Here is a 26196-nt window from a genome sequence, read left to right as displayed (position 1 = left end):
GACTTACCAGATAAATTTGGTTGGAGTTTCTTTAGTTGGTAAACGGGTTTTCATGACAGGTTGGAATTATTGCACTGCTTTTACACTATCAAAACCATGTTCTCTTTGATTGCAGAGGGAAATGGAATGCCGATTGCTTGATGATCGATGGACTGCTTTCCCAGTTAGGAGATCAAGTTGAGAAATTGTGGCGAAGAGATGAAGGAGGAACTGGGAAATATCCCCCTGCTAGCTTGCATGTAAGAAGGACTTCTTAAAAAGGCAAAAAATAATGATTTTACAAAATATATGGTTAATGTTTCTTTTTTCATCACAGGCGCTGCTTGATCTCTATTTGTTACAAAATATTGAAGAAACTTACAAACATGCAATTGTATCCTTTTGACAATGTTGAGAGAGATTGAAAATATAACCACACAATATATTTGCATTTAAAAGAATATTTTTTGAATGCGAAAAAAGTTTATGCTCCTGTGTTTATCATTAATTTCTTGAACTAGAGAATTATTGTATTTTGGACAGAATGAGCATAAATTTAGGATTAAGTTGTAATGAAATACTTGTTTCCTTTCTTATACTTTAGATTTTTCATTTTAATGGCTTCATTAAAACAACGTGATTCTGTAGCAAATAAGTGAAGTTATTCTTAGTATGTGAGAATTCTCTGTGCTCCGAAGCAGTAACTGTTACCTAATATTATTTACATCAGTACACATTCTTGCTGAAATCAGCGATTCTCCAGCACAAGAAACAATGTTTGCCTCTGTTCTATTGAAAACGCAGGCACATGGAATATTACCCAGAAAAAGGAGAATGAGGTGGAGAAAATGCTTGATTTTCAAGCTGCTAAAATATATAGAACATTTGCCTTTGCTAAACTTTGTGTGTTACTTAACCTAGGTAGGAGGGGACAGTTTGGATTTTAGACCTAGGGACTCCACACCTCAGTTGTTTTAAACTGTTAACTAAATAATTAGGCACTGATCAGAGGGAGAAGGTAGAAACTAGCAAAACATGATGCACAAACCCGATGCAATTTTTGTTATTTATGGCATGGTGGGAAGGCTTTCTCCATTCATATTTAATTTTTATTCTCTACACAGCTGAATTTACTGTTACAGTAGAACCTCAGAAATGGAGATTGTTCGTAACTCTGATATTCGTAATTCTGAATAAAATGTTATGGTTGTTCCTTTAAAAGTTTACAATTGAACATTAAATTAATATAGCTTTCAAACTTTACTATGCAGAAGAAAAATGCTGCTTTCCCTTTATTTTTTTAGTAGTTTACATTTAACACAGTACTGTACTGTATTTGCCTTTTTATTTTTTGTTTTTTGCCACTGATTGTGTACTTCCGGTTCCAAATGAGGTGTGTGGTTGACTGATCAGTTTATAATGCTGGTGTTTGTAACTCTGAGGTTCTACTGTATTTCCAAGTCCAGGAACTTGGTCACAGTATGGTTAAAACTTGTTACTGTGTCCCTGTTCTAAAGCATTGGTGTCTGAGGCATTAGCTCAATCATCTAGATATGGTTAAGTCCTATCTACAACATATTTGTGTGACTGGCTCCTTTACTTTGACTATTTTTCAAGTAATGGTGAGGCTATCCAGAATTCCATAGCAGTTTCTCTTAATAGAAGTACAGGATTCTTTCCTTACGTGAAGTTAAGTAAGAGCAGCTTTGTTCATTAGTTTTATCACAAAGCAGGGGTCCTATATTTATTACAACTAGGAGTGCAAATCTCTGCTCCATCACAATAACACTACCATTTCAGACTTGTGCAGTAGTGTTCTTTTACTAAAATGGGAAAATATTACAGTTTCTTTCAATACTTATAAACCAAACGTAGGTTTTTATGTTAATTCAAAATGCAGCTTTGGGATTAAAACCTGGTTTGTTGGGTTACAGTGGGCTGAAAATTGCAAGACAACTATTTTCTGCTGTGTAATACTTATTTTTGTTGTTACCTTCCCTAAATATATGTAAGAAACTTTCCTTCTTGAAAAGTTATTAGCCTTAATCAAGTACTTACTGTCAGACAATTTATTTGCTGCTAGATATCATGCATTCCTTTCCAAACAAAACAGAGACTTCATTTGATTCTTTCCCAACTGCCTTTGCTATCCCTTGGGGTCTGGTTAGACTTGTTCAAGGTTTTTGGCTTTTGGATCACAATGACTATGAGGTAAATAGTTTACTTAAGACATATATAAAGATGCAACCTTATGGTCTCAAGATGAACTTTGGGCATCTAATCACTAGTCAAGGGAGATAAAGGGCTAGAACTTTTAGTGTTTAAATATTGTTAATGCATAAATTAAATGGAAACAGAAAGCAACAGTAAATTATACTCTGAAGTCTGATTATATTCAGATTTAGTTTAACATGGAATAGAACCCAGTTGTAGTCAGCTTTATTTACACATATTTGAATTTTCCTAGCTACCTGATTCATCAAAACATTGAGCAAATTTCCAAAGATGGTTTTATGCAGATTTAAATGTTTAAAATATAGCTGAGGACTCTGCACCAAGAAATGAGGCAAAACTCTGTAAAAGTGACTTTTAAACCCAATGCAGATTTAAATTGTGTATGTTTTTAATACTTTAATTCCTTACCTGTGATGATATAGCTAATATAGTATGCTTTTCAAGTTTGGTAGAATAATTTTCATAGCAACTGCTAAGAAGTTAAAAGAGCAAATTTCCAAACCTATCCTCAATGAGTAATTTTAAAAGGACATTCTCACTGCTGTCTCCAGAGACGGAGAGACCAAATTGTCAAGAATTAAACAAAGTGCAACCCAAGAAACAATCACCTAAAAGCCAAAACAGAAGTACTGAAATGACTAGTGAATAAAGTGCTTAGTACTATCAGTGAGATTTGATAATTTCATTTGGTTGCAATCATATGTGCATAAAATTGTGGGTGGTGTCACTAGCAGTTTAGATGACATACAGGGTTTTTCTTAACTGGGGATCTTATGAGTTGCTTATTTGAAAGGGAAATCATATTATGTGGTTAACTGAATCTGTCTTCTGGCCAATTACTTTATTAAATTAGATTGAAGGGTAAATATATGGTTCAGGTATAAACATACACTACTTCTAATGTTGTAAATGTACCTGAAAGATGTTTATTTTCACTTGGGAAGTTTTAGACTTTTTTTGTTGGAAGGGGTGAGTGTGTTGGTAGTTTTAATAATTTTCATTTCTAACTTCTTCAGAGTTCATTGGCCCTTTTATTTCATCCCGCTACAATCAAAACAATGTCATGGCAACATATGAAAATTATTCAAGCCTTGATGTGCCAAGGAGAGCACAGACGAGCCCTCAGATACATACAGATGATGAAGCCATCAATGTCAAGTAGCAGTGAAGTTGCACTTCACCTCACTGTTTTATTGTATAATAGGTAACGAAATAGAAAATATATCCTGATTAATCTGTGTTATTATGAAAACTATAACAAAAAAAAATAGAGAACAGATTTTGGCTTTCATTGTGTATTTTATTCAATCTTTTAGTGTTTAGTTCTTTTTTAACACAAGTAGTGCATCTCTTGCTTCAGTAAAATTGTTGGTCAAAGTGTTAATCCTCCTCTGCATTTCAAAAATTAATTTCAGGTGTATGGTGGAGGCTTGGAGTCTACTGCAGCAGCACTCCACTAGGTTAAATGTGGAAGAGTTGTTAAAACACATGTATGAAGTCTGTCAAGAGATGGGACTAATGGAAGATTTGTTGAAATTACCATTCACAGATACTGAACAAGTAAGCCTGGGCAAGAATGAAGTCTTAATCGTTTGTTTGGAAAAAGGAGGCAGAACTCTAAACAGTTTTGTTTCTCTTAGGAATGTTTAGAGAAGTTTTTGCAAACCAGTGCTGGTATCCAGAATCATGAGTTCCTTTTAGTCCACCATCTACAGCGTGCCAATTACATCCCTGCATTACAGTTGAATCAGTCACTGAAAGTTAATCTCATGGTAAGCATCAAATTCTGCTAGGGTGAAGTAAATGTATTATGTATCATTTCACTGAATGTTAATTGGTAGCATGCTGTAAAAATACTTAGTGCATGCACTTTTAATATATATTGTATGTTTTCAAATGTTTTTACCATTCTTTTAAATATTTAGAATAAATTGCCCAGCATGAAATTACAGCAAAATTTAACTTAAAGTACTTTTCAGACGCAAACAAATTCAGAAAGTAGTTTTAGATAAAATTAAATGTTACAAAACAAACACATTCTGCATTTGCAGTAATCTGTTAAATTGAATTCTAAGGGATAGATTTTACTGTTTTTTTATATATGTGCGCAAATGAAAAATTTCAGTAGATCTCAGTGCTACAAAGGTGTGCAAACTACATAGTTCTGAAATTAGGCTTCTGCACACAGTATCTTGGAGTCTTTGCTGTCCGGAAAGTTATCTGATCCCTGCTTCTGCCAAACTTGTTACATATTTTAACCCTTATCTGTACCCAGTATGGGAGGCTTATTGAGGAGATTGATGGCTAGTGTTCCCTTTTCTGATTGGCCAGTCCAGAACAAACTGCCTCCTATGGAAAGCAACATGCATTTGCATTGTAACTCTGATTTATATTAGGTTTAAAAAAATAAAACATTCATTAGCTTAAACTGTAATTCTCAAACTGCTTAGCCAACATGAATGACTAAGAAATGCGAGTTTTTGTGTGTCTATTAAAATACACAAACATGCCAGGTAACGTGTATGTAATGTGCCTTTTGCTTCACTGAAAGTTACACCACTTTCCACACATTATGAGCAATTGTCGCACACGTTGAAGTAAAAAAAAAATATATATAGTCTGGATTGAAGGGTGGAATTTGATCCTCTGTGTGTCTAATATGTATAAAAATCATACACAAACTTAAATACCCTCAGAATTTCTTAAGATGCTGCAAATATGTCAATTAATTGTATTTAACAAACATTTGTTCATAATTAGCTGATGTGCTTTTAATTGGTTGTTCATTAGAATGATCGTGATCCTCGTTTAAGAGAGAGATCAGTTGCCAGAAATTCTATATTAGACCAGTATGGAAAGATCCTTCCTAGAGTGCAAAGGAAGCTGGCTGTAGAGAGGGCCAAGCCTTACCACTTATCTTCTTCAATTCTGCGAGAAGGTGAGTTTTGCTTAAGAATTCATGAACGATTAATTTCTCTTGGTTAGTGTTCAGAGATTTGATTTTTTTTTTTCTTCCCCTTTCATTTTTAGTTTCAAGACCCAAGCCATTGTCAACTGTGGCAAAACAAACTACTGCAGGGAACGTGCTTACAAGAGCAACTTTCATTAATAATGTCCTATCTAAAATTGGAGAGGTCTGGGTGGGAAATGAACAGAAAAGTGATTTCTCTCAATATGATAGGTAAGAACTCCTATGTTACCGTATGAAATTGCTGTTCAAACTACTAGGACACAAAGAAAAGGGACAATGTAGTGCGAGAAATGGCTACTTCATTACAAGACAGATTCAAGTTATGGAAATTAATGGTGTCTGAGTTGTCTTCTTAGGAACTTGTGATACGTGCACTGGCAAATTCTTGTATTGATAACTGTTTTGGAGTCCATTAACCCTCACTTCTTGTAGACACAGGTGAAAATGACAGTTTTGGGGATTTAAGGTTATGGGAAGTGTAGTCTGTTAATTTTGCATATCTGACTTCTGGCTTTCTTTCTAAATCCTCATCTGCAAACATAGTTGTTTATTTGTTACTATGTTAAAAGAAACTGAAGTTTGCAGAGTCAAGCACTCAAATGTTAGGAAATGCCAGTTTTAAGGTTCCCTGTGAATTTAATTCAGCTCCCTTGTGCATCTGCATTGTTGTTCTTTAATTACATGATCAAATACTATTTTTTTCAAAGGACATCTGCCTCATTTCAGCCCAAATAGTTAGTCTGGGTATATTATAAGCAATTGGAAAGTGGGGTCTTATAATCAGAAGTGTCGGGCAACTTTAACTAGAGGCAATCAGCTCCAGCTATAATAATCTTTAATCCAAATACCCACTCATAGAAACTACAAGTAGTAATCAATTACATTCTTCTTTCATTTGCAGTCCTAGAACTGAAGAACCACCACCTATGGCACTGCCTTTCCCTGATACAGAATTACCTGATCCGTTTGTTGGCACTCCAGTTACAAAGTCTTCACATAAAAGTTCCAGGTATAGTACATCTTCAGACTAAGTATTTAGAGTGGGTTTGGGGTATGCTGAATTGTTGAGCAGTTTCCATTCTCAGTGTAAGTACCTTCAGTTTTACCTAGGTGCTCTCTTGTAAGGAAGGCTTGCCACGCAGTAATGTCCCATGTAGACAAGCCCTTAGTTTAAGTTGTCTTCATAACTATTCTATTCCCTGTTTTTTAGTCTTTTCTACTCATAAAATTTCTCATTTTTGTTGTTTAGTTCTGTAATCTCTGGAAAAAAACTTTAAATGTTTAAACCTGTGGGTTAAAATCTGCTCTGACACAGTGGTATAAATTTGGAGTGATTCTCAGTCAATAGCTTTGTACTGTATTTATGCCAGTATTAATGGGAAGAGAATTTGCCCTCTTTATTTACAAAATACCCCTGCCACTAATGTATCCATAGTAGTCTTTGTAGATAAAGTTTTTGAATCATATTAACAATTTAATGTTTATCAGTCTTTCCACAGTGGTCATGATTTTAAAAATGAATACAAAATGCAAAGGAACACTAAAATGACACTTTTTAAATAAAAATGTAGAAAAGACAAAATTTATTTTTGAATTCTCAAATAACTAGAATAAATATTTTTCATGTAGTACTAAGTCGTAAGCTCAGTAGCTCAGTGTCAATACTCTAAGTTGGAATAGATCCAACCTCTTCTTTTAATCATCTGACTGCCCAAGAGCATCCTTTTCTCTGATTGTTCAGTTCATACCTGTATTTCCTCTTGCTCAGAACAGAATAAGATCTCTCTTTAATTTGTTTAGAGGCAGATTTGTCAGTCAGTTCTTCAAGATGCACTCAAATGTAAAGCATTGACGTATTCTTCAGATTGCCACATATGGGAAGAAGAGGACAGAGATTGGAGAAAGGGGGGCTGGTAGAGGGGAGAGGAATGGGTAAAGATAAAGGGTGGGGCCAGAGTGGAGTTTGTCATGGATGTGAAGAGGATGCAGATGAAGGAACTGGGCTTGTGAGAGTAGGAAGAGGAATAAGAGGATGAAAGGACATAGAGAATGGAAGGTTTGGAGGGAAGAGGAGTAAAAGGAGAGGCTCAGTACAGAGAAAGGATTGTCTTGTGCTTAAGGCTAGACTGGCATTCACTCTCTGTGCTTCAGTTCCCATTTGTAAAATGGGGATCATATTTCTCTTCAGTTTAGATTGTAATCTCTTTGGTGCAGAGACTGCCTGCCTTTGCACAGTGGAGAGTCAATCTCAGTGGAGTCTTCTAGGTGCTAATGTAATGCAAACAATTAACAGTAATATAGGAGAAACTTTGAGACTGTTTTAGACAGGTGGTTATAGGATGTTGGGTAATGTGCCCAGATAAAAGTTGGGCAGTACAACTGCTGTAGCTAGATGTAACCTTACCTGTTACCTTTTTAAAAAAAAGTGTTTTCTAATCAGCCTGTTTAACGAATGTTCTGGACTTGTAATTCACGTGAGTGGATACCTAATACGACATTGTTGCCTTTGAGAAGTGGAATTTCCTCCTACAAACACTTTTCTCAGGAGGGATCATTTAATACATTCCCACACAGCTGCCTGCGAAAGTTGTGAGATTTTTTTTTTCTCTCTAATTTATAAAGAAACAAAATGGCAATGGAGGCAATATCTAGTTAGGCCTCATTGGTGTGTAGTTGCATGCGGCGCATTATTAAGGTAGCTGTAATAATTCAGAATGTAGAGTTGAAAATATTCTAATCAGGTCACATCTTGTAAACTGTCAGATCAGCTTATAGGAAAGCAACTTAATTTTCTGTTTTCACATTTTAAATTTAAAATAAGAACATACAACACCCGTACTGGGCCAGACCAAAGGTCCATTAGCCCAGTATCCTGTCTTCTGACAGTGGCCAAAGCCAGGTGTCAGAGGGAATGAACAGAACAGGTAATCAAGTGATCCCATCCCCTGTCCCAGCTTCTGGCAAACAGAGGCTAGGGACACCATCCCTGCCCATCCTGGGTAATAGCCATTGCTGAATCTTATCCTCCATAAATGTATCTAGTTCAGGGGTCTCAAACATGCGGCCCGTGGGGTTCTTTTGTGCAGCCTGCCAAGCTCCCCGCGCGTCCCCCCACCCCATGTCGCCGTGAGCCCCGCACCGCTCCCTGAAGCGGCTGAACTACTGTATGTTCCTGCAGCCCCGGGCAGGGGGGTGGGAGGCGAGTAGAGGGATCCGTGCTCTTGTAGCTCCCATTGGCCGGGAACTGGGAACCGCGGCCAATGGGAGCTTTGGGGGAGGTACCTGGAGGAGCAGCAAGAGCAGCACATGGTCCCGTCCCTCCCTCTTTCTCTCCCCCCCCCCCCCGGGGACTCCGGCTGCTTCCTGGAGCAGAGCAGAGCGGGGACAGGGCAGGCAGGGAGGGAGCCTGCCCTGGTCGCGGTGCGTGGCGCTGCCACCCTGGATCCGCTCTAGGTAAGCAGCACTGGGCCAGAGCCCATACCCCGCACCCCTTCTGCACCCAACCCCTGCCCAGAGCCCCCTGCCGCATCCCAGACCCCTCCTGCACCCCAACCTCCTGCCCGGAGCCCCCTGCCACACTCTGCACCCCTACCCCATACCTGGAACCCCTTGCCACACACTGCACCCCAAGCCCCTGCTGCACCCGTCACCCCTCCTGCACCCAAACTCTCTGCCCTGTGCCCCCTGCCGCACCCTGCACACCTCCTGCACCTCAACTCCCTGCCCTGAGACCCTGCCACACCTCTCCTGCACCCCCTGGGGGCAGGGAGGGGGCAGAGTTGGGGTGAGGACTTCAGGGAAGGGGTTGGAATGGGGGCAGGGAAGGGCGAGAAGAGGCGGGGCAGGGGCGGGGCCTCATGGAAGGGGGGTTGGCGGCGGGGGCGAGGCCAGGGACAGCAAGTGGGGGGTGTCAGTGATGCAGCCCTCGGGCCAATGCACTAGTCCTCATGCGGCCCTCGAGGTCATCTGAGTTTGAGACCCCTGATCTAGTTCTTTTTTGAACCCTGTTATAGTCTTGGCCGTCAAAACATCCTCTGGCAAGGAGTTCCACAGGTTGACTGTGTGTTCTGTGAAGAAAAAAAAAAACTTCCTTTTGTTTGTTTTATACCTGCTGCCTATTAATTTCATTTGGTGATCCCTATTTCTTGTGTTATGAGAAGGAGTAAACAACACTTGCGTATTTACTTTCTCCACACCAGTCATGATTTTATAGACCTCTATCAAATCCCCCCTTAGTCGTCTCTTTTCCAGGATGAAAAGTCCCAGTCTTATTGTCCTCATACGGAAGCTGTTCTATATTCCTAATCATTTTTGTTGCCCTTTTCTGAACCTTTTCCATTCCAATATATCTTTTTTGAGATGGGGCAACCCCATCTGCACACAGTATTCAAGGTGTGGGCGTACCATGGATTTATATAGAGGCAACATGATATTTTCTGTCTTATCTATTCCTTTTTTAATGATTCCCAATATTGTTTGTTTGCTTTTTTGACTACCGCTGCACATTGAGCGGATGTTTTCAGAGAGCTATCCATAATGACTCCAAGGTCTCTTTCTTGAGTGGTAACAGCTAATTTAGAATCCATTATTTTATATGTATGATTGGGGTTCTGTTTTTCAATGTGCATTACTTTGCATTTATCCACATTGAATTTCATCTGCTATTTTGTTGCCCAGTCGCCAAGTTTTGTGAGATCCTTTGGTAGCTCTTCGCAGTCGGCTTTGAACGTAACTATCTTGAGTAGTATTGTATCATCTGCAAATTTTGCCACCTCACTGTTTATTCCTTTTTCCAGATAATTTATGAATATGTTGAATAGAACTGGTCCCAGTACAGACCACTGCGGGACACCACTGTTTACCTCTCTCCATTCTGAAAACTGACCATTTATTCCTACCCTTTGTTTCCTATCTTTTAACCAGTTATCAATCCATGAGAGAACCTTTCCTCATATCCCATGACAGCTTACTTTGCTTAAGAGCCTTTGGTGAGGGACCTTGTCAAAGGCTTTCTGAAAATCTAAGTACACTGTATCCACTGGATCCCCCTTGTCCATATGCTTGTTGATCTCCCTCAAAGAATTCTAGTATATTGGGGAGGCATGCTTTCCTTTTACAAAAACCATGTTGACTCTTCAACAAATTATGTTAATCTATGTGTCTGACAATTTTGTTCTTTACTATAGTTTCAACCAGTTTGCCTTGAAGTCAGGCTTACCGTCCTGTAGACCCTCTGGAGCCCTTTTTAAAAATTGGTGTCACATTAGCTATCCTTCAGTCATTTGGTGCAGAAGCTGATTTAAATGATAGGTTACAAACCATAGCTAGTTCTGCACTTTCACATGTGAGTTCCTTCAGAAGTCTTGTGTGAATACCATCTGGTCCTGATGATTTATTACTGTTTAGTTTATTAATTTGTTCCAAACCCTCCTCTAATGACACCTCAATCTGGGACAATTCCTCTGATTTGTCACCTAAAAAAAATGGCTCAGATTTGGGAATCTCCCTCACATCCTCAACTGTGAAGACCGATGCAAAGAATTCATTTAGTTTCTCCACAATGGCTTTATCGTCCTTGAGTGCTCCTTTAGCATCTCGATGCTCCAGTGGCCCAATTGGTTGTTTAGCAGGCTTCCTGCTTCTGATGTACTTTAAAAAAAAAAAATCTTGCTATTACTTTTTGAGTCTTTGGCTAACTGTTCCTCAGATTTTTTTTTTTGACCTTCCTAATTGTATTTTTACACTTCATTTGCCAGAGTTTATGCTCCTTTCTATTTCCTCAGTAGGATTTAACTTCCACTTTTTAAAGGATGCCTTTTTGTCCATGGTGTCACTTTTTTGGTTCTCTTACTATTTTTTTAAATTTGGGTCTACATTTTAAGTTGAGCCTCTATTATGGTGTCTTTAAAAAGTTTTGGTGCAGCTTGCAGGGCTTTCACTTTTGGCAGTGTACCTTTTTAATTTCTGTTTAACTAACTTCCTCATTGTTGTGTAGTCTCCTTTTCTGAAATTAAATGCTACAGTGTTGGGCTGCTGTAGTGTTTTCCCCGCCACAGGGATGTTAAATTTAATTATATTATGGTCACTATTACCAAGTGGTCCAGCTATATTCACCTCTTGGACCAGATCCTATGCTCCACTTAAGACTAAATCAAGAATTGCCTCTCCTCTTGTGGGTTCTTGGACTAGCTGCTCCAAGAAGCAGTCATTTAAGGTGTTAAGAAACTTTATCTCTGCATCCCGTCCTGAGGTGACATGTACCCAGTCAATATGGGGATAGTTGAAATCTCCGATTATTACTGAGTTTTTTATTTTTATAGCATCTCTAATCTCCCTGATCATTTCACAATCACTATCACCAATCCTGTTCAGCTGGTCGATAATATGAAGCATGAAATTACTATACATAGAGATTCTATGGTACTGTTTGGTTCTTTTAAGATTTTTCTTTCATTTGATTCTACACTTTCTTTCACATATAGTGCCACTCTCCAACCAGCACAACCTGTTCTGTCCTTCCGATATATTTGGTACCCTGGTATTACTGTGTCCCATACATCATCCTCATTCCACCAAGTTTCTGTGATGCCTATTATATCAATATCCTCATTTAAATCTCGGCAGATTGCTGGACTTGGTGGTTCGTCCTGTTCCTCTGTGTTCTCCCTCATTTGAGAGTAATTGGCAGACACCATGTAGAGCTTCTACTTCATGTACTATATCCAGCCCGTTACAGTCAAACTCACGGAGCGCCATATTGCACACGAACATTTCAAGAGCATCAGAGTTTAATTTGCTGGAGACTCCTCTTGTGGTTAAGGTATGTAAAATTGCTAAACTTGAAGTATTTAAATATCTTTTATGGAACAAACCACCCCACAATCCACAATGCCAAGCATGTAGGTTTTGAATTGTTGGATCTCCCATATGTGCATTTTATTTGTATGTGCCTAATTCCATTAGAAGCAATATGTGGATAACAGATTTAAGGAGAGGAGTATTACAAAATGATAAAATTGTTATCTATTAACAGTTTATACTTTACCAAATAGCTTTATAAAACAAATTTATTTGTATTGAAGTACAGGCAAGAGTGCTGAAATGGGGAACGACAACATGTCCAAATACTACTTAGGCCAGTTATGGAATAACTAGCCCCTCGGGGAAGTTTATTTTAGCCCCTAGTAATTAGTTTGACTTAAACTCCTAAGCATGATGGCTTATATCCCTTATGTTTTCTTCTCCTGTCTACTGTAACTAGATGTTTTTATGCTTATAAATGTCAGTCTGTTTGTGAACTTCATTAACCTCATGGCCTCAACAATATCTTATGACAGTAAGTGCCATTGTTTTATTATTCATACATACTTCTGTTTTGTTTACAGTTTGCTGCGATATTTGAATCTCTTTGTTGAATAATGAAAGTATGAAGAAACTTTTCATTTAGCTACTTGGTGCCATTCTTTTTGTACTTCTTTGTCATGACCATACCTATCTTTGTTCTGAATTACATACTCAGTCTTAAAAATCTCTTCATACAGATTACTTTCCGTATGTTTAATTTTCATGACCCATCTTTCAATGCCCAGTTTGCGCAACTACTGCAGCAGTGATGGTCCTATGGAATGGACACTTTGCATGTAGTCTTCAGTTCAAAGATCAAATTAAGATGTTTGTTCCTTTACATAGAGAGCTAAAGCTTTGGCCACATCATCTGCTGCTTCTGGTTTCCCTGGGATTACTCTGCAGTCTATTTTGAGATCCAGTCTTCGCACCACACCCTTAGCAACTCCTTCTGCATCTCCAGGAAGATCAGTTACTCCTCCTCTTCGGGCAAAAGAACCCAGAATTTCATTCAGGGAAGAGAACCCAACTTCCAAATGGACAGCTGGGGTAAGTTGGACCACAGTTGGTGAAAGGGAAGTGATGGTGGAGAGTTTTAAAGCTTTGTAGATTGCAACTTGGTTTATGTTTTTAAAGCTTGCAGTACGTCACTGTAGATTGTTCAGTGTATGTTACGTGTGTATAATGGCAAGTCAAAGGATAAGCAAAAATTAACTCAGAAACCAAAAACTATTGTAATGGTAATAGAATTTATGCAAACGGAGATACAAGTATCCATATTGAAATAGCACAATGACCTTAACAGTCCTATCACAAGTCTTTGAACAAGAAATACAAGGTGCTCTTCCATGAAATTGCAATCTATGTACCACTGAAAATATTTCAATAGTATAGGAAGAAAAAGGTTATACAACCATTGGCCAGCTGTTATCATATCCCATGTAGGAAGCCCAAATTTCAGGAGACCATTAAAATAAGGATAGAAATACTAATTACAAGGAAGGCCACCTCAAAGGGCCTGATCTGTGAATGGTATGTAACATATTGTTACTGATGGATCTAGAAGAGAAGGACGGGGGGGGGGAAGGGTAAAGGATCTAAAAGCAGATCTGACTTTGAAACAGGTGCCTGGAGGAAGGCCAAAACCTCATTTATTTGTGTAACTATTAAGGAAAATCATTACAGAATGCTTTATCAATGGTATCTCATTCTATTTAAGCTAAAGAAAATATAAACAAAAGAGAGTCATAAATTCTGGAGAGGATGTGAAGAAATAGGGACCTTTCTGCATATGTGGTGGAGTGCCCTGAGATGATATTTTGGAGAAAAATAATAAATAGAACTTTCAGGATAACCAAAATTATGCTACCAACCCACAGAACCCATACTGTCTCTATTAAGTTACTATCCAAAGGAGGTTATTGATTTGAGGAAGGATCCACTGATGATACAATTCCTGCTAGCAGCCAGATGAACACAATTGTTGCTAACAGCCAAATCTGCAGTAGTGGCATGGAGAATTGAAGTATGGGAAATCATTTTAGTGGAAAAAAGAGACCGTCTTATATCCGTATCCAGTAGATTTTATAATACACCTCTGCCCCGATATATATAGTGCTGCCTGCTCCGGCGGATCAAAGCAAGTTCGATATAATGCGGTAAGATTTTTTTTTTTTGGCTCCCGAGGACAGCGTTATATCGGGTTAGAGGTGTGTATGGCTACCGTTTTTGGAATTTGAACAGAATACACAGATAACAGGTTGACCAAGCACAAATGGTCTTTTAAAGGTAACAAATACAAGTCATGAATAGTATTTAATACTTCTTGTATGGAGAGTTCATGTATGTTAATTTATTTTTAAATCTCAATAGTGGAGTATGGTCACTTTAATCTACTTGTTCCAGACTATAAGACTAATGAACACCGAAATCATTTTATAATCTATATAAAATGGATATAAATTAAAGTGACATTGTCAAGTAGACTAGGGCCAACCTTAATGTGTAAGGGAAGTTCCCTCTTTTCGAAAACTTGAAAACAGTAGTGGGTTGGAATATGAGAACGGGAAAGTGAGACAATAAACCGAAAATAAACTGACCACAGTTCACTTTAACCCTCCAAGCTGACTGAAATCAGTAAGTAAATACTCTAGTGAAAAGTCAATTCAGTTTTTAAACTCTGGTTTTAAAAGCTAAGATGGTATTAGTAACATGGTTAAGAAATAGCTTTAATTGTCAATATCTTGACTATGTCCAAATATCATAAATAAGTTTCATATGTCTTTATTCCTTGGAAAAATTTGGGTTTCATTAATTACTTTATTTTGTTTTTTTGTTTTAAATAAAGATGCTAGGAGATGATAAAACAAAACACCTTGTAGCTTCATCTGAACATAACCTTGGAGTTCAATTGGAGGACACTTGGTCTAAGGACAGAGATAAAATTTCTCCCTTTACTTTGAGCTGTCCTGAGGAGGATCATGCAGAAATGAATGAGTCCTCAGAAAGGATAGCAGGAGATGTCCTGGAGAAAATGGAAGTCAGCAAAGAAACTAGTAATTTTTCTGCCAGGTCAGACCAAACTACCTTGGAATATCATGATGCAAGATCACCAGACGACCTTGAAGATGATGTTATCTTCATAACTTCTAAACCAGCTAATTCTTCTGCTGAAGATGTTGCTATCCTACAGGAAGAGATGGAGGAAGAAGGCAGTGAGGTGGTCAAAAGTGAGCCTTTGCAGTTTGAACAACAGACTTCTTCAGAGCTGGAGAAACACACTGGTATGTGTTGTCATGTGGTCACTTAAGTAATCTAATTAAATGACCATTTGGGTGCCTTTTAAAAGGTTCAATGATAATTATAGTGGACAGTAGCAAATATTGATATAGAGTCCACAAGTGTGCAAGACCTCCATAGTTGAAAAGGTCCTTCCACTATAAGCCTCTATTTTGAGGCATCCTTAACTTTCTCATGTGTTGCACTTTGGGCTGACTTTTTCCTTGTGCTTAGTCCCAACCAAGAGGCAACAATTTCTTATTTTTGAAAGCTGATATTTCTAGTTTGGGTTTACATGTGGCTGTTTTTTTGGTTTTTGAGTATGAAAGACTTTTCATCGGCTACATTTATACCCCGTTCTTTGATGCTTAGGATTAAATAGCTGCTTCAGATTTGTCAGAGGCTTAGTTCTCATTGAGAAGGCCTTTGATCTGTTTGAAAATGTTGATAAGTTAGACATATTTGAAAACGTTATACTGGGACTGTATAGTAATCTTTTCTGTCTATTGAATTGTATCCAAGCTATGCTATTTCTGGTAGAGGCATGCAAGTGTCCATCTGTGTGTGGCATGGAATCTTAAAATTGCTGTGTTCACACCAGTGGGTTATGCAGTCAAGTATTAATGCACGTAGTGTATTTGAATGGAAAGGTTCTTCAAGGTCTTGGGGGCTGGTTTGTTGTCATAGACACCAGAGTGAGGCACCTCAATGTGAGCAGCAGAAGTTCCCAAATACAGTCTCCACTTATTTACACAAGCAGAGGGGAATAATCCAGGTCCAAATATCTGTAATAAAATAGCTCAGTGACCTTAACGATCCAATAACAATCATTTGTACTTGGACAAAAAATACAAGATGCTTTTCCAAGCATAATCATCACTAGGTAATCTTTACAAGAAACCTTCTTGTTATGTTGGGCTGTGATGGAAAGGGTTCTGTACAATTACAGTATAAATGTGATATTTTATCACTGGCAGAAGCAGAAGGTAGTCTTGCTGCTTCTACTTAAACCATTTTGGTCCAGCAGTGTGGTCCTAAATCAGTTCTCTGAGAGTAATAACGATGAGGGAGAAAGCAGGCACCCAGACAAGAAAGAGGCTAAAGAAATGCACAAAATTAAGTATGACAAGACAGAAATGATAGTGGTGTTCAAGGGGTTAGCCTGGCAATGCATTAGTTTAAGATCAAGCTTTATTCCTCACTCAAGTGCCAAAAGCATTTGATTGTGCTTCTCCCCTCCTACCTTTTGGGGATGCAGGGGAGGAAAAGCATGTCACTCATGTTACTAGCATTACCAGTCTCTGGGGAGACCAAAGTCAAGCCCATCTCAACCAGGGTGATCAACATTATAGCATATTGGAAAGATCTCTGGTAAGAGAATGGAGAAGAAACAAAAATAAAAGATATGGAGATAAATATTCAAAATCCAAAGAAAGGGAAAGAGTTGGACTTAAGCTTCTAATTTTAAGAGCAAAAGATATTGTTTGAAATTTTCAGTTGCTAATCCAATTTTAATTTTAATAGTCAGCTTCTATATAAATCTTTTCCTACCCCCTAAAATTTTGTCATTTGTTCATTTGTTTCCCTTGAAAGAAAAATAATATGAGGGCAAAGGTAACAAAATATGAAATCAAATTATACAGTAATAGAAAAATACTTTTCATCAGAAGGTTCTCAACCTTTTGAGGTCCCTTCCAGCCCTAGATTTCTATGATTGTGAGAGCACGCGGAGGTTTTTTTTTTGTAGTGGGAGCAATAACTCAGACTTTTTGTGCATTTAAATCTCAACCACAGCATTGCATTAGTAGATCACTTTTGCATTTTAAATAAGCAAAATAATGAAGCACATAATGAGGTTTGTAATTTAAAATCAGGTAAACTTTTTCAAAGAACTCATGTTGTGCTTAATGCAAGTAGCTACCTGTTGTTCAGCTGTTAACAATGTTGTTCCTAGGATTTCTGGAAAGGACAGAAATAGAATGTCCTACCCTTCCTGAGGAGGGTATGTTGGTGTTGAATCACTTAAGCACCTTTCAAGTTGCTGGAGTCTCTACTTGTTTGTCAGCTGGTGAAAGGTAAATATGTAAAAATAAATAAATAATTTGGGTATACAAATATCAGTGCCAGTTGGATTTCTTATACTTTAAAAGCTCTATTGTCTTAAGTTCAAATTGGTTCTCTATTTTACTTTCATAACCTACATCCTGTCGGGGTTCCTTGCATCTTCCTGCATAAACATAACCTCGGTGGTTAATAATCAAACGTTAACTCTCAGAAAGACAGTCTTCACAAAGTACTGTGGTTACAAACTGGTTAATTCAATCACGAGGCTATTTAAAGTTTTCCCAATTTGAGTCTGTTAAACTGACACTCTGTACTTGAAAGTCTCACTTCTGTCTGAAAATTATGTACCTCGTGTAATTAAAAGTAATACCTAAGGTTCCTATGACTGAAAAGTTTTCCGGGGGATTCTTTCAGCTGGTTTACTTTGGTGTATTTTGACAACATTTTGTACAAAATCATTGTATTGAAAAGTCCTGCAAGTACCTAACCATGTGTAGGAAAACAGAATAATTTATGGTAACTTTATTGGTACAGACCTCACTTTTTGTACAATTTGTTCTAAACTTTTGTTATAGTAGTTACATAAATAATCATTCTACAGAAAAGTATTTTTATTACTGTCATTTTTTTAAACGATTAAAACACTTAGAGTGAATGGACATTTAATACTTGAATCATGCCGTGTGTGTGTGTGTGTGTGTGTGTGTGTGTTTACAATGAGACCTGAGCTGAACGCTAATATTTTGGGGTAGGTAGTTCCAATTTTTGTTCTGAATATGTACTGTTATGAGCATGGACATGAGTATTTTAAAACTAGAACAGAACTTTTAAAAAACAAATACAGGGGTTCCACCTCTTGTTTCTTTTCTGTTTACAAAGTGAAACTGCCACCAAAGAGTCCAAGATGTCATCTTTATCAGAAGAAAAAGAGCTGCCTTTCACAAGATCACAGGCTTTGGAGGCACCAGGAGCAGATTCTAAATGTATGTATGTTTGGTATATTTAGCAACAAGTAAAAGTTTTCACTGTTGAGTTAAGGTAGCTGTAGTTAGGCGCATAAAAAGTATTTGAGCTGCCAGGGTTAAATGCACAACTTACCCTGTCACTTCACACTTAACAGATTGAAGTGAAGCTTGGTAATGCAAATTTTTGTCAACTTAGAGCTAGAATATACTTATCAAAGAACCTGTGTTTAGAGGAGGCAGAGTTAACACACACCTTTTTATTGAATTAGAGTTTTAGGAAAATTGATATTACAATTCATTTCTGTGTGCATAGCACACTGCTGCAAATTGTACATCTTTGCTGCAGAATTGAGATCAAGTGTGCAACGGACACAGGCTTTAAACACCCTTCTAATTGATGGCAGGGGGCTTGGTACTCTAGCTGTGGGAAAGAAGTAACAAGGAGGGAAGGTATCTGTACAACCACATTTCCTGTCTCAAGGGTTGAGGGCTCTTAACTCCTTCCTTGTGACTCTTTGGTGTGAGGCCCTTTATCTCTACATAGTTCAGTCTTGCCAAGTGAGGTGGGCTTGGCTGCTAGGTTTTGGAACATGGAACACCTACTCTGTCTCATCCTACATGGAGGCAGAACAAGATGAGTTCAGTAGCATTGCATTGGCAGCCTATGTGATAGCAGGGCAGAGGAATTGTATTTGCGTAGCTGAAGTCGAAGTATCTTAGTTCGACTTACCTGGCCGTCCTCACGGCGGCGAGTCGACTGCCATGGCTCCCCCGTCAACTCCGCTTACTCCTCCGCTGAGGTAGAATATGGGCATCGATTCGGGGATCGATTTATCGCATCTAGACAAGACTCGATAAATCTATCTCCGATACATCGAACACTACCCGCCGATCTGGCAGGTAGTATAGACGTACCCTCAGTTAATACAATCCTCAGTATTTATGCAGCAGTTAAAATAAGTCCAACTTGTTCAGCTTTTTATGCCAGACAACCTGAAGTCAGAAATTTACTGGGAAAAAATCTCTTTCAGCTGTGATCAGTATCCTTCACAGTGAGGATATTCCCAGTACTCATTCAGAAAACCAACTTCAAGAGGAAAGGAGTGAGGACCTACATGAAGATCAGAAGTCTGAGGAAGCTGCAATAGAAGAAAATGTTCTGTTCCTGCAAGAAAAAACATCTACTTCTAAAAGTCCTCCTGAAACTAAAGAAGTTAACGTAAGTGAATTATTTGCCCATTTTGCTAAGTTAGTACAAGACAGAAAAACTCTTGGGGAAGCCTGAGAACCTTGGCAGTTGGCATCTAAATGTTTTCATGTGACCTGTAAGTCTCTTCAGTTGACTTAACGTGACTATTAACTTCAGTGCTTAGCTAGAGATCATGTATTCCTTTGTGTTTCTACAGCACCTCAAGATGGGTATTGCTACAGCAATACAAATAACTACGAACACATAGTCAACATCCTTCTTTTCCTAAAATCAGATTGGACCAGTTACATATTAATCTGATTTGCTTAAATATAAACATTTATGCAAGGCCTTATGTGAAGTGGTCCAAAATCAAATATCTGTTTTAAGGCTAAAAGCAAGTAGAGGGGGCAGTGCAGTTTCATTTTAACAAAACTGAGGCTCCCTCAGTAAAATTTTCAAAAGCGCCTAAGTGACTTGGGTGCCTACACTCCAGTAATTTTTGGAGACTTAGGGTCCTAAGTCCTGTTGTCAAAAGTGACATAGGAACTTAGATAGTTGGAAATTTGTATCCACTGTTCGTAGTTAGTATAAACAGTTTCTCAGTAATGTAATAATTGGACTGCCAGGTTGTTTCCAACGAAATAGAAATTTCATTTAGGGGTTCAAAGTGTGATATGGCCGTGAAAAAAGCTAATGCGGTCTTGGGATGCATCAGGCGAGGTATTTCCAGTAAAGATAAGGAGGTGTTAGTACCGTTATACAAGGCACTGGTGAGACCTCATCTGGAATACTGTGTGCAGTTCTGGTCTCCCATGTTCAAGAAGAATAAATTCAAACTGGAACAGGTACAGAGAAGGGCTACTAGGGTGATCCGAGGAATGGAAAATCTGTCTTATGAAAGGAGACTCAAAGAGCTTGGCTTGTTTAGCCTAACCAAAAGAAGGCTGAGGGGAGATATGATTGCCCTCTATAAATATATCAGAGGGATAAATACCAGGGAGGGAGAGGAATTATTTAAGTTCAGTACCAATGTGGACACAAGAACAAATGGATATAAACTGGCCATCAGAAAGTTTAGACTTGAAATTAGACGAAGGTTTCTAAACTTTAGAGGAATGAAGTTCTGGAACAGCCTTCCAAGGGGAGCAGTGGGGGCAAAAGACATATCTGGCTTCAAGACTAATCTTGATAAGTTTATGGAGGGGATGGTATAATGGGATAGCCTAATTTTGGCAATTAATTGATCCTTGACTATTAGCAGTAAATATGCCCAATGGCCTGTGATGGGATGTGAGGTGGGGTGGGATCTGAGTTACTACAGAGAATACTTTTCTTCCAGGGTAGATTGGCAGAGGCCCTGGGGGGGGTTTCACCTTCCTCTGTAGCGTGGGGCACGGGTCACTTGCTGGAGGATTCTTTGCACCTTGAAGTCTTTAAACCATGATTTGAGGACTTCAATAGCTCAGACATAGGTTAGGGGTTTATTACATAGATTCTGTGGCCTGCGTTGTGCAGGAGGTCAGACTAGATGATCATAATGGTCCCTTCTGACCTTAAAGTCTATGACTCTATAACTTCTGACGTTAGTTATGATTAAGGCTACGTTTTAGTCATGGGTATTTTTAGTAAAAGGCATGCACAGGTCACGGGCAGTAAACAGAAATTCATGGCCTGTGACCTGTCCATGACTTGTACTATATACCCCTGACTAAATCTTGGGTGCTTTGGGGCAGCTTGGGACCCCTGTTACTAATTGGGGATGGAGGTTGGCGGGGCTGGCAGGCTCCCTAGCCGGAGTAGCGGCTGAGGGACTCTATGTGCTGCCTTTGCCTGCAGGCACTGCCCCCCCAGCTTCCATTGGCCGTAGTTCCCATCCAATGGGAGCTATGGCACTTGGGGAGGGGCAGCGCACAGAACAGCCCTAGCCGCACCTCCACCTAGGAGTTGAGGAACATGTCGCCGCTTCCAGGGAGCTCGCCCAAGGTAAGCGCTGCCCAGAACTCTCACCCCTTCCCGGGCCCCAACCCCCTGCCCTAACCCTGAGCCCCCTCCCACATCCAAACTCCTGCTGCCGCTTGTGGGGCGGGAGGGTGCGGTGGCCCGACACAGCCCCAGCAGCGGCCAGTGTGGCTGGCCCAGGGGCTGCCTGAGCTACTCAGGCGGCCCCCGGACCAGCTGCTCTGGCTGCTGCAGAAGTCAAGGCGGTCCTGGAAAGTCACGGAAACCGTGACTTCCGTGACAGACTCGCATCCTTAGTTATGATTTTAAAGGATGGTTCACTGCAGTATTCTTAAACTTAAAAAATAGAATTGTTAAACCTCCAGTTGTCTTACTGAATTTCGTCTATGATGTGATTTTTACAACCTCTCTCTCTGCATATGGCTGAAGAAAGAGCTGTGGGAGTTATTTTGATACATGTGAGCAGCATACAGGGCAGACTCAGAATCACTGTGCAGAATTATGCCTGTTGTGAGAAGAGAGATTTCACTGTTGTCATCTTGTGAAGCTCAAAGGGCTGGGTAGGAGAGTACAACACACACACTCTGAGCACACAGCTAAGCACAGGGATGCAGTCTCCATTTCTTGGCTGAGACTCTGAAGGTATATAGACATTCTGCCTTTGGCAGCTTTGGAGACTGGAGGCCAGGGTATGGAAGGTCAGAGTACTCTTGGTTCTAGTAATAGTGGGTTAAGAACCTTCTGTGGGGAAAAGAAAGGAGCAGCTGCCATGAGGGAGGCAAGAAACAAAGCTACTGAGGTTGGTGACATAGCTGCTGGTAGAGAGCCACCTGGAGCACAGGAAGGGCTTTTCTACCCATGCCTACTCCCACCTCCTTCTCCCACTAGCAGACCTGCAGGCTTCCCTCTTTGGCTTCTCTTTCCCTTTGTTAAAGCCTCGAGTTTAGAGTGGGATGTCTGCTTTTCTGTTGACATCTTTGAGTCAGTGTTGAAGGTTGTACAGTGTCAGTGTTCCTCAGGTTTAGTCAATCTACTAGTCACACTTGAGTGGCAGGTTTTCTTAATAAGATTTCATTCCAATCGTTAAGAGGACAGGAGGCAGGAAAATGAGAAGTGAATACTAATACAGACTTGTCTTTTGAGGAGTTTTCTCTCAGCTTGGTCAGTAGTATATCTATTGGAAAGGATGGTACAGAAAGTTTTTCATCCCACCCCATTTAAGTCTAAAGAACAATTTATCTTCCCACTGAGGCCAATGGAGGGGAAATACTTTTCTTCCTCAGATTGTAAGAACCCATCCATACTATATGGACACAAAGGAAAGACAGCAATCCTGTCCGGGATAGGGAACTGCAAAGAATAGGAGACAGTGAATTCATTACATGAGCTGTTTTGTACAATCCAAAATAATTCCCCAGTGCAGCACTGTTTTTATCTCTTGTATGTCAGCCAATCTGTCCACAAGCTGGACTGCTGTAGAGCCAATAGCCATGACTGGAGTTTTCACAGCCTAAAATATTTTCTGTTTGCTCAGACCAATATTGTGATTCCCTCACTTGATGAATCTTACGATTTTTATATTTACATCACTGCTCGTTCTCAGGATTTGAGTCGTTCTAAGGGCCCTACGCCCCCGATCTTTTCTTTTTTCTTCTGCTCTGGTGTCCCCTTTCTTTTGGTTACTGCGGGTCACATATTGTAGATCACAACTTGATAATTACCAAAGGAAGAGCATGTCCTACCATCACTTACTTCTTGGTTAAATCTAGGGAAGGAACCAAGCCATAACAATCAGATGCGGTTCCAGACTCATAAGTAAAACTATGGATCTGAACATAGTTGTCATATTTCAACCTACTTAACATAAAGCCAGCCACTAAGTATTCCTCTTAGAATAGACTGGAGGCAGTTCCTGATCTACCTCAGACTTGTAAAACAATGCAGTTGACTCCTTGCTGCTAGAAAATCTTCATAATTGTAAACAGAAAATCTAAAACTGCTTAACTGTCTGGTTCCATGTAATAAATACTTATTTTCAGTCCCTTAAATTGCGTGCATTTTGTGTGTAATAGAGAATGATTTGTTTACTTCTAATTACTGTGCTCAATAATGATTTAAAAGAAGGGGGCACCATTGACCTCAATCGTATCAAGGCCTGCTGAAAGTTAGTATATGCAGAAACTAATACATTATTACTAATTGACCTGTTTACTTTTATTTTAGATTATTGAAGATGGCACCCCTGATGTCCAAGCTTCAGAAGAAACAGTGGAGACAACTCCATTTAATGAGCAATATCCATCAGGCACTCTTAAACTTCAATACAACTTTGATGCTATCAAACAGCAGTTCATTTGTGACTTGCCTGATACTAAAGACACCGATGAATGTGACACAGCTGAAGGGGATGGAGAGCTTTTCATGTCTGAAAGCAATTTTACTTTAATATTAGAGGGAGAAGACGGTGAAACTGAGACAGGAGACCCTACAACATTAGATATATCTACTAAACCAGTTAGCACAAAAACAGAGGACAAGAATATGAATCATGTAGGCACTATTGATAACCAAGAGAACGTTACGAATTCAGTGCCCACTGTAACTAGTGATCAGGAGTCTCAGAATATTGCAGAGGCATTCCCATATGTGCCTGAACCTGTTAAGGTAGCTATTGCTGAAAATTTATTAGACCTAATTAAAGACACAAGAAGTAAAGAATTCACTTCTGAAATAGTGGAACAGTCTGTTCATGAAAGTATACCTTTAATGAGCAAAAAGGTAGCTATTTCCCAGAAGTCAATAAAGACTCCACTAACAACGGTGCCAGAAGCAAGTGCAGATAATGTCAGTGTTTGTCAAGTAGACTATGTGGTGACACCCAAACGTCCAAGGGGACGAAAGAGCAAAAATCTAAATATCCCCTCAACAGATGCTCAACAGCTGTCAAATACAAGCAGACCAGATCTGTTGGGACTGTGTACCCTGAGGAGAAGTGCTAGGCGAACAAAAGAAACTTCTGCGATTCATGAAGGTTCCCATCTTGATTCTGATGGAAATTCTCAAGATCAGCAAATATCTCAGATCCCTGATACTCCTAGGAGAAGACCCAGGAAAACTAGGGGGACTCATCTAGAAACATCGGACAATATTCATTCTATTGGACAGTCATTACAGATGGTTGGTACTCCGAGGAGAGGGTTAAGGAGAACCAGGGAACCTGCATCAGTACTTTCTGAACAGGCTAATGAGGAAATTCCTCTTGCAGGTAGCTTAACTGCTTCTTCAGCTACTTCTAAAAGGACTGGAAGAGGAGCAAAAAGTTCAGCAGGGAATCAAGAAAATAGCCAGCTTTTCACTGATCACAAGGTAAAAATGGCAGTCAGTCCCATTAAAAGGGGAAGAAAACTAAAAAGTGTTAGTTTACAACTTACTGAAAACATCATTACTGATCAGGAGTCAGAGCCCTATGAGCAGCAGCTGCCTGTGCCAACTAGAAGAGGCAGGAGGAAAAAGATTAGTACATCATCAGAGGCTTCAGAAAATTGTGAGCTTGATACATCTAAGCCGTCTCATCACCAAATGGAACTTAAATCTTCTGTAACTACTAGAAGAAATGTTAGAAGAAGGACATTAAATCTGTCTTCAGGTACAGATTCTATACCCACTCAGGAAGCCATACATTCAGAGGAGAGAGAGAAAATGCCTGATACCCCTAAGAGAAGAGCAACAAGAGTTACACCTGCTAAAGTAGAAAAAACAGGTACTGGAAAACCCACTCTAGAGAAAACACCTGTTCAGCTAGTTGAGGCATTGGCTACAACCAGGACTTCAGCCAGAGCTGGACATAGAAACAGAAAGAGGCAACTACAATCAGTATCAGAGGAAAGCACAGAGGAAGAAGGCTTGCCTCAAGGAACTGATTGCAATCCTTCTTTGCTAGTTGCAGACCTAACTGAATCAAGACTTGATGAAATGGAGAGAACTTTAGCAGTTCATGGTACTCGTATTACAAGGACCAGATCCAGCAAAATTGGCATGCATCAGAAGCTCTCCCTAGACGAAAATGAGTCCTTCTTTTTCTCTCCCCCTCTCACAAAGCTTACAAAGAAATCAAAAGGTACCTGAATTGTTTTCTGACACAAAATAGGAATGCTTACAGTTTCATTCTCACCTGTCAGCTACATGAAACGTATTTTGAGCACAGTTTTATGTAAGGAACTTAACCATATAAAAGTTAAGATTCATAGTGAAGGATACAATTCCTTTTTTTTACTCATGTCTAAGAGTTACAGGACTCGGTTATTATAGAAGCCTCTTAACAGTAAGGGAGTTGAAATATCACAAGTCCAGGGGAATGAAACTTAGTCTGATCTTTTCTTTTGTTTTTAATTTCTATCTAGATTAAGTATTTCAGTCATTCATTTCATTACATACGCCTGCCTTTTGTTTTTCATTTGTGGAAGAAATAGTGTGTTACTCTCCCAAATTCTATGTACAGTTTGAGTTCCCCTACTTGTAGCACCAAAATGAGATGCAACTCTTCAGATGTGATTTGTCCTTCATGCATCTTGTGTGCTTTGATTGGTTGGGAAGTAATTATCCCAGAACTAAAGAGTTAAAATGTCACTGAAATGATTGACAGTTCACACCTATCGAAGCCAGTGTTTCAGGTTATCTGGATACCCAGACAGGCATCATTGGATTAGTTT

The 26196-nt window shown here is 39.3% G+C and overlaps 1 protein-coding gene across 3 annotated transcripts in view; it reads left to right on the top strand.

Moving 5' to 3' along the window:
- AHCTF1 (AT-hook containing transcription factor 1) overlaps positions 1 to 26196 on the top strand; it is a 75378-nt gene that overhangs the window by 44907 nt on the left and 4275 nt on the right. For all 3 annotated transcript variants that reach the window (XM_005311505.5, XM_042845840.2, XM_065589179.1), the window contains 16 exons: positions 116 to 239; positions 317 to 373; positions 2044 to 2190; positions 3231 to 3418; positions 3630 to 3774; positions 3855 to 3986; positions 5005 to 5152; positions 5245 to 5395; positions 6087 to 6194; positions 11810 to 12005; positions 12875 to 13078; positions 14877 to 15312; positions 17262 to 17382; positions 18251 to 18354; positions 19368 to 19555; positions 23711 to 25604. In XM_005311505.5, the coding sequence (XP_005311562.2) occupies positions 116 to 239; positions 317 to 373; positions 2044 to 2190; positions 3231 to 3418; positions 3630 to 3774; positions 3855 to 3986; positions 5005 to 5152; positions 5245 to 5395; positions 6087 to 6194; positions 11810 to 12005; positions 12875 to 13078; positions 14877 to 15312; positions 17262 to 17382; positions 18251 to 18354; positions 19368 to 19555; positions 23711 to 25604 (4343 nt within the window). The remainder of the gene's footprint in view (positions 1 to 115; positions 240 to 316; positions 374 to 2043; positions 2191 to 3230; positions 3419 to 3629; positions 3775 to 3854; positions 3987 to 5004; positions 5153 to 5244; positions 5396 to 6086; positions 6195 to 11809; positions 12006 to 12874; positions 13079 to 14876; positions 15313 to 17261; positions 17383 to 18250; positions 18355 to 19367; positions 19556 to 23710; positions 25605 to 26196) is intronic.

Source organism: Chrysemys picta, chromosome 3, assembly GCF_011386835.1.
Source record: "Chrysemys picta bellii isolate R12L10 chromosome 3, ASM1138683v2, whole genome shotgun sequence".
Lineage (NCBI taxonomy): Eukaryota > Metazoa > Chordata > Testudines > Emydidae > Chrysemys > Chrysemys picta.
This window is presented reverse-complemented; position numbering and strand designations above follow the sequence as displayed.